This window comes from Pelodiscus sinensis, chromosome 3, assembly GCF_052426305.1.
Source record: "Pelodiscus sinensis isolate ZL-2025 chromosome 3, ASM5242630v1, whole genome shotgun sequence".
Taxonomy (NCBI): Eukaryota; Metazoa; Chordata; order Testudines; family Trionychidae; genus Pelodiscus; species Pelodiscus sinensis.
Window position 1 is genome coordinate 93,495,363 of NC_143054.1, and position 16,814 is coordinate 93,512,176.

Genomic DNA, 16,814 nt, shown 5'->3' on the forward strand with positions numbered 1-16,814 from the left:
CGCTTGAAGTGAAAGGTGCCAAGACCGTCTCCATTGCTACCACAGGCCATGAAAAGTCTAGGTTTACCGTAATGCTTGCTTGCATGGGCGAGAATGAAGCTGCCTCCTTATATTGTGTTCAATGCCAAATAATGTTATATTCCTGAACACCATTCATGTGCGTTTTCACCCTAAAGGCTGGATTGGCGAAGCTTTAATGCTTGTATGGCTACAGACGGTTTGGGCGAAGCAGGCAGGTGGACTTATGAGAAAGCAGTCTCTAATAGTTCTGGATGCATTTCGGTGTCATCGTTTGCCATCCGTCAAGAAAAGGCTTCATCAGGAATTTAATCAGGCAATTATTCCTAGTGGAATGACCAAAATGTTGCAGTCACTTGACAAGACAGTTAACAAGCCAATGAAAGATGCACTATGCAGGAAATGGAACACCTGGTTGTTGGAAGGTGAACATACATTTACTGCATGGCCCCCCAGGTGAGATGGATACTGGACTGGCACTGGGTCAACCTTCGCCTCTTCTTCGCCCTGGCTGCAAAGGAGCAGCTGCTGATTCAGCCCAGCATGGGACTGGCAATCCTTGAACAGGAGACCAGGTCCAGCTCAGGACCATTCAAGGCCATTTCTTAAGAGAGAGTGCACTACCAAGACACGTCTCGTATAGCTCAAGGGGGATGGTGTGGCCACTGAACCTGAACAATATCTAAGCACTACAAACTCAAATATAATTCTAGACAGACATCTGAAATAAAAAGACAAGGCATCTTGCCTGCTTCCTGAAAGAAAATAATTACAAATGCCCACAAAAAGGTGAAGCTGTTTAGGATGATATGGAAGATTTACAGATTCTAAACTAGCTTAAGAGAAGATATATTCAGCAGTAATGCAGGCCCAAACCTGTAAGATAGTAGCTTAAGCTGTTAGCCGTATGTTGATCAGCAGTGACCCTCAGTCACAAAATAGCCTAACATTACTTTATAATACACCGTTTTGTTAAGATCTTGCTTAAATATCCAGTTTGAGATATTTTGAGATATAGCAATACCTACATGTCTGCCATAGTAATCAAAGTATCTGTATGTTAATAAATTAGTGATAATTAGCCTATAGGATACTAGCCTACAGGATAAGGAAAATCTGTTGTTATTCATGTGAGGAAGTTAATTATAAAAATTTCCTAGAGGTAAGACTGCTAAGCACTAGAAGAAACCACCTACAACTCTCCATCACTGTAGATTTTTAAAAGCAGAATAGGCATCTGTCAGGAATGGTCTAAGTAATATTTAATCCAGCTTTAGTTCAGGGGACTGGACTAGATGACCTATCCATGTCCCTTCCATCCTAAATTTCCATGATTCTATGCTTAAAAAGTTACCATAACAACCATTTAATAAAATTGCCAAGTTTATGGGACATAGAGCATGCCTGAGATTTCTCTCACCAGCTGTTAGAAACCACACAAATATTTCAAAGCAAGACTACTTTTACCATTCCACTGTAACAAAGGGTGTGGGAGTGTGAAAAGGAAGAGAGAGCATTTAGGAATCACACAGCGACTGTGTGGGCCTACTAGAGAGAATGGTAGACTGAAATTCAGAAAACCTAGTTCTATTCCCAGCTGTCACACTAGCTCACTGAATGACTTTAGCCAAATTACTTCACCTGTCCATGCCTTATTTTCTTTGTGTAGATGATGATGTTTCCCTTCTTGAACTCTACAGATGAAAAGGGGTATGCAAGAGTTAGATATACTTTACCATAGGAGTGTCTGAACTGCATACGTACATGATTATTACTACATCAGTAACCACCACTTCCTACCTACACTATTTCTCTGTCTGCTCAAAGAACTATAAAAAAAAAGTGGCAAAAAATTTCATTAACCTACTTTGGGATTTCCTCCGAAACCTTTTTCTCCTCAGCTTGCCAAGAACTCAGCTCAACTCCAGATTTGGTCTCTCAGTATTTTCATTTGGCAAACAGCAAACCTCTAACAAGTTTATCAGAGTTAGATGGTATTCTGAGAGTTAGTATGAAGTGTTAAATTGGGGGTGGGCATAGGTGTACTACACAATCATGAAACAGCTTATACACACGCTTACACTTAAAATATCAGATCACGTTCTTTACAGTTGGTCCACTCGTTTTTGTAGCCATTCCCCATCTAGACTCTGAACTATTCACTTCTATACTACATGCTAACCCATGATGCAAGTCATCACACATTTACTATCCCACCTAATTTTTTAAATGTCAGGACAAGCCAAGATCTACCCCTTCCCCAAGACATCATCCTTTCCTTGCAGCCCCGCCCTCTCTATTCCCCTTCTTTCCATCACTTGCTATCCCCGGTTCTTATACACTCTCAGAGTATGGCTACACTGCCACTTTTTTCCAATCCTTCTGTTGGAAGAAAATGTTCCGACATTTGGCCCATCTAGATTGGGCTAAATGTTGGAAAAATCCCTTCTTTTAGAAGCCCCTCATTCCTCGTGGGACAAGGAATACAGGGGCTGCCAAAAGAGCGTGTTTGCCAGAAAAGCTCCTGCAGTCTAGCCATACCCTCACTGGGTTGAGACAGGAGGTGTGGGCTCTGGGGTGTGAATGAGGGATTTAGATGTGGAAAAGGGTGAAAGGTGCAAGCTCCAGGAGAGAATTTGGATGCAGGAGGATGTAGAGAAGGGGACGCTGGCTCAGGGAGGGGGCTCCAGGCTGGGGAGTGTTGGGCTCAGGTGGAAGGTTGGGGTGCTGAGCAAGCCACAGGTTTGTGGATATGAGGATGCAGGAGTTTGGGCTGGGGTGTGTGAGTGGCTCAGGGCAGGGAGGTTGGGCATATGATGGGCTCAGGACACAGATATGCAGTGTGTGAATGGTGCAAGAGTGTTGTGGCAGAAGACTGAGGATGTGAGGGTAGAGGAGTTTGGAGATGTGAGAGGCTCAGGACAGGGAGTTCCAATGTATGATAGGCTCAGATTTAGGGTCATGGTGGGGGGTACAGAAGTGTTATGATGCTGTGGCCAGATGGGGACTTGGCCCCAACTGGGGGCTTGCTGGCCAGGCTTCATTTTTAAATAAAATATTATGTAAAACACAAAAGATTTCATCAGTGTCTTTATTTAGGAGAGGGATGGGGAACCTATTTTGAATAGGGGTCACTGACTCACAGAAAAGTCAGTCAGGGCCACACAAGTGAGATACAAAAACACAACCCCTCCAAACCTCACTAATGTGGCCACAACTGTGCTGGTGGGAGCAGGGGCAGAGTGCCAATGGGTGCTGGGGCACAAGACAGGGTGCTTATGGGTGTTGGGGCATGGGACAGGGTGCCAATGGGAGCTGGGGCAGAGGACAGGGTGCCAATGGGTGCTGGGGCAGGGTATTTGTGGGAGTCTAGGTGGGGGGAGGGGACAGGGACTGGTAACTGGGGATCCTGCAGCTGACACCAAGGCCCTGGAAGTACGTGGACTACGCTGGTCCATCGCTTGCCTGATGCCTTCCTGCGCAGGGGGGAGGGCGAGTCCCAGACCCCGCGCCAGCCCCAACTGCTGGGGCAGCATGCGCCACCCAAGCAGCTGGAGCCAGCACGCTGGAAACATTATTCCCCTGTTGCCTTCCCATGCGGGGGAAGAGGGAGTCCTGGACCACGCCAGCCCCAACAGATGGGGCAGCGCGCACCTTGCTCCTCTGCTCCCCAAGGCAGCATGGGACGCCCAAGCACCTGGAGCCGGTGCGCTGGGGACTTTATTCCCCCGCTGCCTTCCCGTGCAGGGGGAGGGTGGAGGCGGAGTCGCGTACCACGCCAGCTCCAACTGCTTGGCCAGCGTGCGCCTTGCTCCTCCACTCCCCATGGCAGCGCGTGCCACTCGAGCAGCTAGAGCCGGCACAGTCCCGGACTCCCAGCCCCTCCCCCATGCGCAGAAAGGCAGCATGGGAACAAAGTCCCCAGCGTGTGATGGACCGGCATTTTAGGTATTGTGCCAGCTGTTGGGGGGGCAAAGAAAGCAGCCTGCACTTCTGGGACCTAGTGTGCAGCTGGAGAACTCTCCCCATCCCCGCAGGAAGACTGCGCTACCTTCATAGTCCCTGGAGGTAGCATCAGTGCGGCATTAATATTGGGGGTGGAGGGCGGGGGGAGAGGTCCCCAAAGCCTCGCAATTGACTGGTCAAGCCTCCCTGATCGACCACTCGATCACGATCGACGGCTTGGTGACCACGGCTTTAAAGGAAGTGCACTACCTGAACCTATTCTACACTCAACCACTTAATCCAGGTGTACACTAGAAAACCAAGTACGTATAACTACATTGCTTGGGGCATTCAAAATTTGCATCTCTAAGCAATACAGGCAGTCCCCGGGTTACATACATGATAGGGACTGTAGGTTTGTTCTTAAGTTGAATCTGTATGTAGGTCGGAACTGGCGTCAGCCGCTGCTGAAACTGATCAGTTTCAACCGCGGCTGAATCTGGATGCCAGTTCTGACTTACATACAGATTCAACTTAAGAAACCCAGGCATCCCCAAGTCAGCTGCTGCTGAAACTGATCAGCGGCTGATTCCAGGAAGCCTGGGGCAGAGCAACTCTTCCTCGGGCTTCCTGTCGTCAGCGCTGGTCAGTTTCAGCAGCAGCTGACTTGGGGACGCCTGGGGCAGAGCAGCTGGGGTGCTGCTGGGTTGCTCCAGTAGCGCAGCTCCTCGGCGCAACTGGAGCAACCCAGCAGCCCCCAGCTGCTCTACCCCAGGGGTAGGCAAGAAAAGCCTGGTCTGCTGGGGGGGGGGGGGCACTAGCTGCACCCCCCCCCCCCCCAGGAGACCAGGGGGACAGGAGCAAAGCCGCCCAGGCGGCGGGAATCCCGCTGCCTGGGCGGCTTTGCTCCGGGGCAAACGAGCAAAGCCGCCCAGGCAGTGGGACTCCCACCGCCTGGGCAGCTTTGCTCAGGTGTCCCTGGTCTGCTGGGGGGGGGGGTCCAGCGGCTTTGCTGGACCCCCCCCCAGCAGACCAGGGAGACCGGGAGAAGCTTTTCTCGCCCCAGAGGACACGGGTGGCGACCCGCCGCCCGTGAGCTCCGGGGCGAGAAAAGCCCCGTTCGTAAGTGCGGATCCGACATAAGTCGGATCCGCGTAAATCGGGGACTGCCTGTACAGTTAAACCAATCTAACTTCTAGTGTAGACAGCACAAGGTTGATGAGAGAATTCTCCACCGATATCAGTGCTACTGCCTTTTGAGGATGTGGACTACCAGTGCTGATGGGAGGCCTCTCATCAGTGTAGAAGGCAGTATATTCATTGTGACATTTTAACTACAGACCTTTCCCTAGTTTACAATCACGTTTGGGAAATTTAACACTTCACACTAACTCACAGAAGACCATCTAAACATGGAGACTGTTCTCATATCCCACTTCATTACTGACAATTACCATGGTAAAAATACCTCCCTTACGCCAACCACTTAACTTGGTAACGAGACAACCTGTACAATTTTGCAATAACTTCTCAAGATACACATGCTTTCCCACTTCCCCTTCCTTTACTTGGGACACACACAGAGTCCAAACCCTGATCTTTTCATACTATAATCACAGCTCTGGCTCTTCAACCTAATCCCCATCTCTACAGCAAACAAACAAATATCTAGCTACCTGTTCCACTTACTGCCTTTACCATTCAATAAAGCAACAGTATACCCCCGAATGAAGATGCAAGTAGTTTTTAGAGCTTATTGCCTGCTTTGGGATGGGGGGGGGGGGGTGAGGGGCGAGATAACATTACAAGGACATGTTCTTTAATTCTGTATTTCCTGGACTTCATAAATTTGAGTTTTGCTGTACTTCATGTCCTGGAAAGACAGAAACTATCACCAAGCAACCTTAACTGTTGATTAATTATTTTTATTGTTATTTCTTTGCCATTTAAAATCTACTTAACTTCAGTGAATTACAGTTCAGAGAAAGGATGTGTATGACTCAATGCCTTTTCCCTTCACTTAAAGTGCAAGAATTAACAATATTTATCTTCCAAGGGCCTTTAGAAGTACCTCCAGCAAAACGTGGGAAGATCAAAGTTGACATTCCTTGTATTTCTAAAGATTAAAAACAAAAAAACAAAACCCAAGCAGAAGGGAACAAACAGACCAACATCTTTCTGGTCTTTTTTTTTTCCCCCTCTACAGCAGTAAAGATAAAGAACCCTATTATATATATTTATTTGCAGGTCATTTATAACAAGGTAATATTCATCTCTCAAAATGCCACTCTGAAAAAGCCCTCCTCCACAGGAAGGAAAATAAAGAAAATACAGATATAATGCTTTCATAGGGAAATCAGAGGTTAGCAAATGTACAAAATATAAAATTGACTTCTGCACTTCACATTACTTGGTTCTGATGCCCTGTCCTTCTACTAAGTATTGACTGCCATCTCACTACCAAAAATCAAAAACACTTACCCCTGCATTGCTGTATATAAGAAAGAAAATTATGAAAGAAATTCAGCTGTGCTCTCCCACATTTATAGTCACAGAGACGGTATCAAGAACTGCAGAGCTATAGCTAGTCGCCTGATGTGATTTTAATCCCCCAACCACCAGGCAAAGCCCGAAAGATGCCAAATGACAAGCTGTTTTAAGTGGAACAGTTGTTCTACCACCAGCAAGAGATACAAGATGAAAATGATGGGTTTTTATAATTTTCACTTGCTATTCTTGATGGGATATCTGGAACCCCCAAGTGAAACATTCAAGTATTAAGGCACCAGTGCTTATCAATGTTAAGGTATATCTACTAGTAACTAGGAGTTTGCTCCCTAGTGCAGGTAGACAGGCGCTAGCTCTGCTTGAGCCAATGTGCTAAAAACAGCAATGTGATTCATAGATGGCAGCGTGGGCTAGCCCAGGGGTCAGCAACATATGGCACACAGATCATAAGTGGCACATGAGCCAATTTTCGGTGGTACACAGAATCTGTGTCGGAAACTCAGCCCCCCTCTCCAGAGCCCACGCAGCTGCAAGGCTTTCCGGCACATGGGGGGTGGTATATGTGAAGAAAGCCCCGACTCGCACCCATTCCTGGTTTCTCCAAGAGCCACCCCAGCTCCCTACACATCTCCACCAGGCAGCACAGGAACCCCGTGCAGAGCCAGGACGGGCTCCCTATTCCCAGGTTGAGGCCCCATCCCTACATGTGTGCTGCTGCTGCTCCACCTACCCATCCCTGCCAGCATGCAGGGAAACTGAGGGAGAAGGAAGCAGTAAGGTGAGGGAGTCCACCCCTGGTGCCCGAGAGCCACCCCAGCTCCCTGCACTCTTCCACCAGGCAGCACAGGAACCCCAGAGATGCAGGATTGAGGTCTCACCCCCGCATGCATGTTGCTGCTGCACCGCCCACCCCAACCCTGCCGGCATGTGAGGACTCACAGGTGAGGGGGAGGGAACAGGCTGCCCTGACCCTGGGGCCTGGTCGGGACCGTCCCCAAGCAGCCGCCACCGTGCAAGACGGGCAGGGGGGATTTGGAGTGTCAAGGGCTAGGCGGTGATGAGGCAGTGAGGGGGGCGGGGCTGGGTGAGAAGGAAGTAATTGAGTGGGGGAGTCTACTTCTGATGCCCATGAGAGCCGTCCCGGCTCCTTGCACCACTTCCACCAGGTGGCACAGGGACCCCACACAGATCCAGGACAGCCCTCCCCTCCCCCTGAGAGAGGGGTGGGGAATGGCGGGCCAGGTGCTGGGATGAGGATGTAATGGGGGAACTGGAGAATGAGGTATGATGGGGTCAGGCTCAGAGGGTTTTGAAGAAGTCTTTTTTTGCTTCTCACTTGTGTGATCCCCAACTGACAGTTCCCCACCCCTGCCATAAATAAAGAAAACATTGAAACCGTTTGTATTAGACATAAATTAATATATTAATTTATTTAAAATGAAGTCTGAAACTAACATGAGAAAGTTAAAACACTTCATCTGTTTAATAATTTAAATTAAACCATTCTCCCTTGCTGCAGCACTAGCAAAATGGCTCAGGCGAAATATGTAACGAATGGTCAGTTTCCATTAGCAACTGGTGGTCCACGGAAAGGTTTGCATTGAGCCAGGTGGTTCCCGGACCAAAAAGTTTGAGAACCACTGCACTACAGGGTGAGCACTGCCCAGCTGCAGCTCCGACGGGCGGCAGCAGGGGCAACTGAGGGGAGAGGGAAACGTGTGGGGGGGTTCCTCTGCCCCAAAACCACATTGGCCCCGGGCATCTGGGTCTCTGGCAGGAAGACAAGGGCACCACGAGCCGGACCCCTACAGGACCCGGCTCCCAACAGGGATGAACACCTCAGGGTCACCTAACAGCCCCCCTCCCAAGCCACCCTGACCCCAGCCTGTGCTAGTGATCCAGCATCACACCACCTGCAATATGGGAGCCAGTGCTGCCTTCCTGCGGCTAGGGAGGAGCCCCAAGGCTCTGCGCCTCATCCAGCTTCCAGGGAACCGCACACACACTGCTCTTCCCCTCCCCACAGAAAAAGCCAGAGCAGAGCCCAGCGCAGGTAATCAAGTGGAGCACCCAAGAGAGCTCCTCCCCCGCTCCTGGGAGAGCAGCGCAGCCCAGGGCAAGAAGATTAACCTTTCTGAAGTAGTGTGCCTAGATTTGTAGACCCCTGGGCTAGCCACAAGAGTACTTACCCACAGGGGGTCATTCAGATTTCTGCTAAACTGACTAACTCAAGTTGCTGTGGCCACATGATCATTTTAGCATGATAGCAAACTCTCAGGTTTGTGTAGACATACCTTTAGGATGACATAAGCACCTAAAGTCAATAGGTATTTTAAGTCAAGCTACAAAAACTATAGAAAAATGAATGTGTGGAAATGCTACTTAGCACTAATCATAATTAAAACCTACAACATTTATAAAATTAAGTGTTTCCACTCCACAAAGGATATAATTTATCAGAAGCTCTTAGAACTTATTTTAATTAGAATCTAATTTGTTTTGTCATGGTATTTTACTCTGCCAGTTAGTTATCTTCAAAGCCAGCAGTATGGTTTTGCTTTGTTATTACAGTAAGGAAGTGTATGTGTATACGCAACGCATACAACTCAACCAGTCAGTATAAATATGGTATTCAATGTACAGTAAAAATAATGTGAACATGCCACCATTTAATTACAGAAGAAAGAAAATATGGCTTTAAAGCATAGGCCTAATTCAAAATTCTTAAGTACCCATCTAAGTGATAGTTGGGAGAGTGAGAAATATTGCATTTTTCAATTAATCTACATAATTGTATGATGCTTACAAATTCATGTCTTTAAAAGTCTCAGTCCTGCAGCAAATTTACATGATAGCAAACTCAGATCTCAATTCCATACTATAATCATGCCATAAATGTGTCACTCAAATACTTCCTGACAAAATCCTGTTATGGCTACGTCAACTGGCACTGCCATAGTGTACTCTCAACCAACTCTATTACAAAACCCTCTCTCAAGGCATATAGAACAGCTGTAAATCAATGTATCCTGTCTTTCTCAGATAATGATTTAAAACAATGTTTAAGTATAAAAATTAATGTGTGCCAAGAAAACAATATAAAATTTAAGTTTTTATGAATAATTTTTTAGTTTTATAAAAATTTTGATTTTTTTTCCCCCTTTGTTTTGATGGACATAGTTTCTCACGTATTCTGGAAAGTTTCCTTTGTTTTGCTGTAAAACACAACAGTCAATTAACTAAGGCTTGCTCTAAAAGAACTTTTACATTTGGGACAGAAGTTACTAAAAATGAGGAATCTCATGCATAAAATACAGGGATTTTACCTTTAATGTGTAGTCTAATGTCCCCAATCCTGAAAATGGGCCAGAGCCAGAATTACACAACTTGGATCACCTGAGGTTGCAATTAAATACTGGGAGCTAAGGGGTGCTGTCCATAACTTCAATGTGTTCTCAGCTCTGCATACTGCTACCAGATGGGAGACGGGCAGTTCTTAACTGAATTGTCTTGTTTTGATTTGTCTGTCAGCCAGTACCTATGAATCTATTCAATATTTTAAAACTGCTGATAAATTGTTGAAAGTAAGACAAAAATCTTGACTCACCGGCAGGGATTTGGCTGTGAAAACAGATACAGTGGAGCAAATGGATCAAACACACTTAGAGTTTTACTAAGAAAAAAAATACACCTAGAGTTTGAGGAAATAAATTTCAAGAACAAAAGGCAAAAAACAAACAAACAAAAACAAAAGAAAATGAGCATTGTTCCCTCAGATACAAACTGATCCATAGTGACAGTGCCCTAAACTTGTGCATAGATTTCCCACCCTCACCCCATCCCCCACCCTGAACAAACAAAAGCAACTGACTTGCATAACTACCTGCCAAATGCTAAACAAAGTAAATGGAGCTCCTTAACTGTATCAACAACCCTCACAATGGTCAACTATGACCTCACCCTCCACAATTCAAAAAAAAATTACTTAAAAGTCTACTGAACTGCTTAGCACCCATATAAAGGAAAGATTAAATCATTATTCAACAAGCAGCCTACACTAGGGGAGATTGGTATTGTTTAACTAAAACTGTAAACTTTGGTCTCTAACAAAATATTGCTGCTGTGCAAACATAAATAGCCTATTATTTCAGGAAACATTGCAACTAGGGTTGCCAACCCTCCAGAACCGTCTTGGAATCTCCAAGAATTAAGACTGTATCATGTGATAGAACCTTCAGGAATACGTCCAACCAAAATTGGCAATCCTAAATGTGACATATTTTATTCTCAGGAATTTGTATCAATTGCTTAATCTTTGTTATAATTTCAACAGCATTTTCATAGTTCTTCAAAGTTATACACAAACTTGTCTGAATGTGCAGACAGAAAGTAGTTCTCTGCCCCCTGCACATCACCAAACAAGGTGTACAAAGTGCAAGAATTAGGTTTACAGCCAAAATTCTTTTTTAATGTCATATGACTCATTTTATGCCTATCTACCAGTTCATATGACCAAATGCGAACTATGCAGTATCATGAATGTCTGGCTAATACAAATTGCACTCTGGAACTTAATCCACATCTCACAATTTTAAGAGTTTCAGCCCCACTACCACAAATATTTATGCAAGACTGGAGCCTTGAATTAATAAGCCCACATACAAGAGATACTAACATACAAGGGAGAAATGTATTCTACAACAAAATGGCTTCATCCATCACCACCTAAGCAGTCTGTCAGGGTTTTAAATATTTTTTTAAGTATTTAACCTTCTTTAATATGTTATACACAGACTGTGCATGAGTGTATATTACACACAAATTTGAACAGTGAGAAAATACCAGCCAGACTTTAGCTGTTTTAATAGAGAGCTCACTCAGTTTCAAAAACCTTTTTAATTCCTAATCTTATATTTTAAAAAATATTTTAGTAACTACCTAAACCTTTCACACAATCAGATAAATAAAATAAAATTGTTAATATTTTGTGTAAGTGGCTAAAGATTTTAGTTTGTTTCCCTATATCAAGGGTAGCTCTTAGATTACAGATTCCTTATAAAAGAAATAACATTTGTGCTGCTCTATAATACCAGATTTTGAGGACAGTAAGGTTCTTCCTTTGAGGAAGTTGATCTCGGAATTTTAGCTTAATATCTTGTAGTAAACATAAAATAAAATTATATTTTAAAACTGCTATTATAATCACATTAAGTGGCATTTAGAGTAAACAAATTTAAAAATCGATCAGTTCCTTATTAAACTCTAGAAATCATAGAATAAAGAAAGTGCTGTATATGAAGTAGCTAAACTTCTGTGAACTTCAGGCACTGCCACAATGTTTTAGCCCAGAATGTGACAGCCACATACCAAGATGACGGGCCACGTCCCATTACATCTTAAAAAAAAATAAGTAGTATAGAAAGAAGCAGCTACTTAAAGAAACAACACACTAAGGTCCACAGAATGTTAAAAAAACCTGACTGCACTCTTGCAAAGAACAAAATTAGACACCTACCATGTCATCTATGTATGATGAGGCTGAGGATTACACGCCAGAGAAAATTTCCATCTGTGGCTATTGCCTTTCAAAATCCATCTTCCTCTTTTTTTCATAGCTGTTCTCATTTTTCCTAAATTTCTCTTTAATGTGCTCCACCTCATTTCCTTCCTATGTGCTTTCATAGAATACATAAGGTTGGAGTGCAGGCATCAGAAAACCCATTTGAAGGAGGGATGCTTTTAACAAGATTGTGGGTCACAGTTTGGCCTGTCCTGTAATACAACACATCACACAATCCAAACTGAATATTAACTTAAACTGTCTTCGATCTGGCCATTATTCATAGATTGAAAACTATGTGAAGGCTCATGAAACATTTCAGCTTATACATTGTAGAGGTGTCAGTGGGGTGCTGCTGATATTGCTAGCAGACCCAAATTAAGTCAACATCTTTATTAATGACCAGAGAAGTTATGATGAATAGTACCACTGTTTTAAATTCTTATGAACTGGAGAGTATGAATACAAACATAAAGGAAACTGGAGTGAAATTAGAATGAGTTTTAACTTGGAAAACAGCAGGCTAATACATGGGAAGGGGAGCAGTAGTCAGTTTAAGGACTATAGTCAGAAAGCAGTATTGCTGCTAAAAACCTCAAGGTGCTAGTAGGCAGCAAAGTGGATGTGCCTTTGGCTACATGCACAGGGGTATTTCGCTGTGGACTAGAGAGCTAGTTCCTTTCTGTAGGAGGGGTACACTCATCTTGTGTTTACTTTTGAACCCTCTGATACTAGAAAGATTGTAAACTGAAAGGAATTCAGAGAACAAAAATAATTAAAGGGCTTTGGGGGCTGGCATGTGATAGGGAAAGAATAGGTATGTAGAGGTTTAGTAAATCTGGGAAACTCAAAGCTAGACTAAAGATCAGGAAACACACAGTAGCAAACAACTCTACAAGGAAAGGTGGATGGACAAGGTGTTTTAACAAGTCTTTTCAGTCCCAAGTGTCTAAATTATGATGTATAACCATAGAATCTTAAACATCCATATTTTGCAGCTGTTTTTCTTCTAACCTTTAAGAGTCGGAGTGTTCTTCTAAATGATGGAGCTCTGATCAGTACAATATATCAGCACATCTGATACTTTGCACTAGAAACTGAAGGCATCAGCTAATGATACACTCAGTATGAAATAAATTAATCACGTATTTCCACAAATGTGATTAAGTCAGACAGACTTAACTTAGTCAAAATCCTACATTCTCTTCTTCTCTCTATAAATCCTAAGATATTGACATAACTTTTTATTGTCTCCATTAAATATCAATAGGGTTCCATGACAATCTCAGACACAACATCTCATGAAAACCTAGAAAACACAAGTGACCACACGTCTATGTAAATCAAGACCCTTGTTTTTACAAGGCTGTATAAGTAGAAATCTATATGGTACATTGATATGAGGTTGTCAAGTCAGTGTTATTTCATATTGCCATAGTGTTATTTCATATTGCCATAGCCAAATCGGTCTATAATATGATGCATACATGAAGCTATATTCTGCCTTAGCATAAAATTTTAGAAAGTCCTGTAATATCAACTATGAGGAAAACTAGTGCTGCGCATTTAGTACTCTTCTTTCCTGTTCCCCAGTGAAGACCTTCATGATGCTAAACATCAATGTTTACCTTTGCTTACAATTTCTATAAGCAGATATGAAATTATACACTTCCAAGTCAGTCACATAGGACACATAAGCAGCAAATAATAGCACAACTTCTATCTTCACCTTTTTCTTAATTAAGAGAGAATTACAAGATTCAAATCTTCTAATCAAGAGAAAGAAATGTATTCAGGGGAACAGAATAACACCTTTCTATTACAATTAAAATTTTACACTTCAGCTGTAATGACAACAATATTTCAAATTCTCACAAATACATATACCTTCAGTCATAGCAATGTTCCAAATCAAATTTTCAATCAACAAACTAAGGTCCCAATAGATGGGACTCAAACGTCTATTCAAACTCATGCAACCGAGGGCAGGGGATAAGGAAAGAGAAAACAAGTGTCTTCTGTACTATTCTTATATGTAATGCTTCACATTAAAGAGCCAGCCCAAAATGTGATTTCAATTCTACAGTAGAGATGCAGCATGTTTACTACAGACAAACTCAAATTAAAAATACTATCTTGTCTAACATGATCAGAGCCTTGTATGTTGTATTTCATCATCTTTCCATGACTGAACCTCACATAGTGCATGTGTTGCCATCTGAATATTAGCCTCTCTCACTTTTGAGCCATTGGAAACGGTTACAGATCCCTGGCTGGAGTCCCTCACCTGAACCACCTTTCTGGTCTTGCTCTGTTTTTTATAATCTGGGAAATTCCCACATTTTCACTGCTATAAACTTGTACCAGGGTAGTCTAAGAACAGCGAAAAACAAACACACACACACTCCTCTGTCATTTCCACTCCATGAAGCTCACAAAGTTGTTTTGACCCAAGAAAGTTTATACCCAAATAAACGTTAGTCTTTTAAGTTGCCACAGGTCTCCTCGTTGTTTTAGCAAAAATCTATACATTAGTCTGAAATATAAAGTCTTCCATGGATTCGCCCTTCTGACTACCTCTCTAGCCTTCTGCAACAGCAACGAGGGGTTACTCGTGGAGGTAGATGTGAGGTTGGCCAGGAAAGTTCTTAGTCCGGCAACCGAGCGAGTACGCGGCCCTGACTGTTATTTACCAGGTAAACTGTGAAGACTGCCACACCGCCGAGAGAAGCAGCCAACACAAATCAGCAGCGCTTCAAAAAATTGTCCTGCTAGAGGCGACCCCAAGTGCAAGGCGGAAAGAAAAAAAACCAGCCTAATTCGGGGTGCAGCTTGTTTGCTTAGAAAAATCAAACAGCGACGGCTCGATGTGTTTGGCAGCCCCCTCCCTCGCCTGGGAAAATAAGGTGGGGGCAAGGGTGAAGTCTATATTAAAACTGGGATTGTTACAACTCAATCAAATCCCCGCCGCCACTCTCTTCGCGTGCCAAATTTCCAGCTGGGTTTTTCCACCCCTTCGTGATCACCCTTCGGCCGAGAGGCGATCGCGAGGCCAGCCCCACCGCAGGAAACTTGGGGCTGATTTGCTTTTATGTCCCAGACCCCCCCTTCTCCCGTGTGCAGAGAAGGAGCCCGCACGGAAATAAGCCCTGACCACACACCAGTGCACCGAGCACATGGGGCAGGAGAAGAAAGTTACCCGAACAATGGGAGCACCAACAGCTCCGACACGAACGCTACCTGGGAAACTGGCGAGGGAGAAGACAGCGAGTTTCCGAGACATTTAAATGTCCACCTCGCTCGCCAAGCCCCGCAGCAATGAGGCGCAGGCCGCTGAGAGCCCCTCGGACACAGACCCCCCCCCCCCCCAACCAACCCTGCTCTGTCCCACTGCAGCGGCGCGGAGCTCAGCCCCCCGAGGAGAAAGGGAGCTGGAGGCGAGCCGGGCTGTAACGCCCAGTCCCTGCGAGCTCCGGCGGGAGAACCCCGAGACAAAGCCCCCTGCGGGGCGCCGCAGCCTGGCGAGCTGCTTGCGGCTCTGCCCGGGGCTGGACGCTCCTTACCTGAGCGCCAGCCCCTTGGGAATCGGCCCGGGCCGGAACCGTCCCCCGTCCCCACCAAGCGCAACAGTGCGCCCGTGGCCGCCGCCTCTGCACCTGGTGGGCAGCAGCGGCCAGCGCGGGCTCTTCGCCCCGGGCACTTACCTGCGGCGAACTGAGCTCCGAGCAGGGCCGGCGAGGGACCGGCCAGCAGGGCGAAGAGCGGCAGCCAGGCGGCGGCTCCGGGCTCCATGGCGAGTTTGCAGAAGTTTGGGGAAGATAAGCGGGCTGGCCCCGGTCCGCGGGCAGGGCTCGCCTGCAACCCCCCACCCCGCTGCAGCCGCCACTGCCTCCTCCTCCGCGGCCCGCGGACCCGCCCCCGACCCACCCCGAGGGCAGCCCCAGCCCGGCGCTTCCACGCTCGGCGGCGGCTGCTGCTGCCCGTAACTCCAGAGTTACTTTGCTGCCGCTCGGCGACAGTGGAGGGAGGAGCCGCGCGAGCACGTCAAACCCGCCGGTTCCCAGCGCTGGGCAGGGGGAATGTGGGACTCCGGCCCGGAGCCCAGACGCCGCCAGAGCGGGGCCCGTCAGCGCCTCCTGCTGCAGAGACGCGGGCATGCAGCCTGGCGGGTGGCCGCGGGCACACCAGCTGCTGCTGGAGCCGCTGGGGCCCGGCCTCTCGTGTGTAGCAGCCTCCTCTCCCCGGCAACGTGAGCAGTTTTCGCAGGAGAGCGAGCGATGGGGAACGCTCCTGTCTCGGGCTACCGCGGTGTGTTCTCTTCTCCAACCAGGGGAACAAAGGGGGAAAGAGGCAGGATTACAAACTCGCCCCTGCAGGGGCAGACCGGAATGATCCTAGCTCACTCCACACTTTTATTGTTTTGCGTTGGCTCGAGTTTCTCCGTTTTTAAAATATAAATACTGTACTGGAGCGAGGAGGGTATTATTTCAATGCACACCTTGATGCAAACTGGACACATTGTGGAGCCAGTCTATTATATATAGTTGTTGGCCAGGGTGTGCGGAAATATACTTTCTCTCTGGCAACTCGCGTAGCTTGTAATGCTATTAAATCTTATTTAAGTGCATTGGCATTGTAATAAACCATTTACTCAATTGTCTCCACAGATATAGGTGGGCCTGATTCTTTCTCCCACATGTTATCTCCTGGACATTAATGTGGCTCTGGCCGGGTACAAATGTGACTATTGGGAAAATCCAAGCCAAATGTATGCTGTACAGTA

At 45.8% G+C, this 16,814-nt stretch overlaps 1 protein-coding gene across 7 annotated transcripts in view; it reads right to left on the reverse strand.

Annotated features, from left to right (window-relative positions):
- PTPRK (protein tyrosine phosphatase receptor type K) overlaps nt 1–16,351 on the reverse strand; it is a 588,884-nt gene extending 572,533 nt beyond the window's left edge. Inside the window, exon 1 of one of the 7 annotated variants that reach the window (XM_075924132.2) lies at nt 15,736–16,351. In XM_075924132.2, the coding sequence (XP_075780247.1) occupies nt 15,736–15,823 (88 nt within the window). In that variant the 5' untranslated portion in view covers nt 15,824–16,351. Of the gene's footprint in view, nt 1–15,271; nt 15,330–15,735 lie in introns of those variants that run through there. The other 6 variants (XM_075924131.2, XM_075924133.2, XM_075924134.2 and 3 more) reach the window with 6 other exon arrangements.
- Nucleotides 16,352–16,814: the final 463 nt, after the last annotated feature.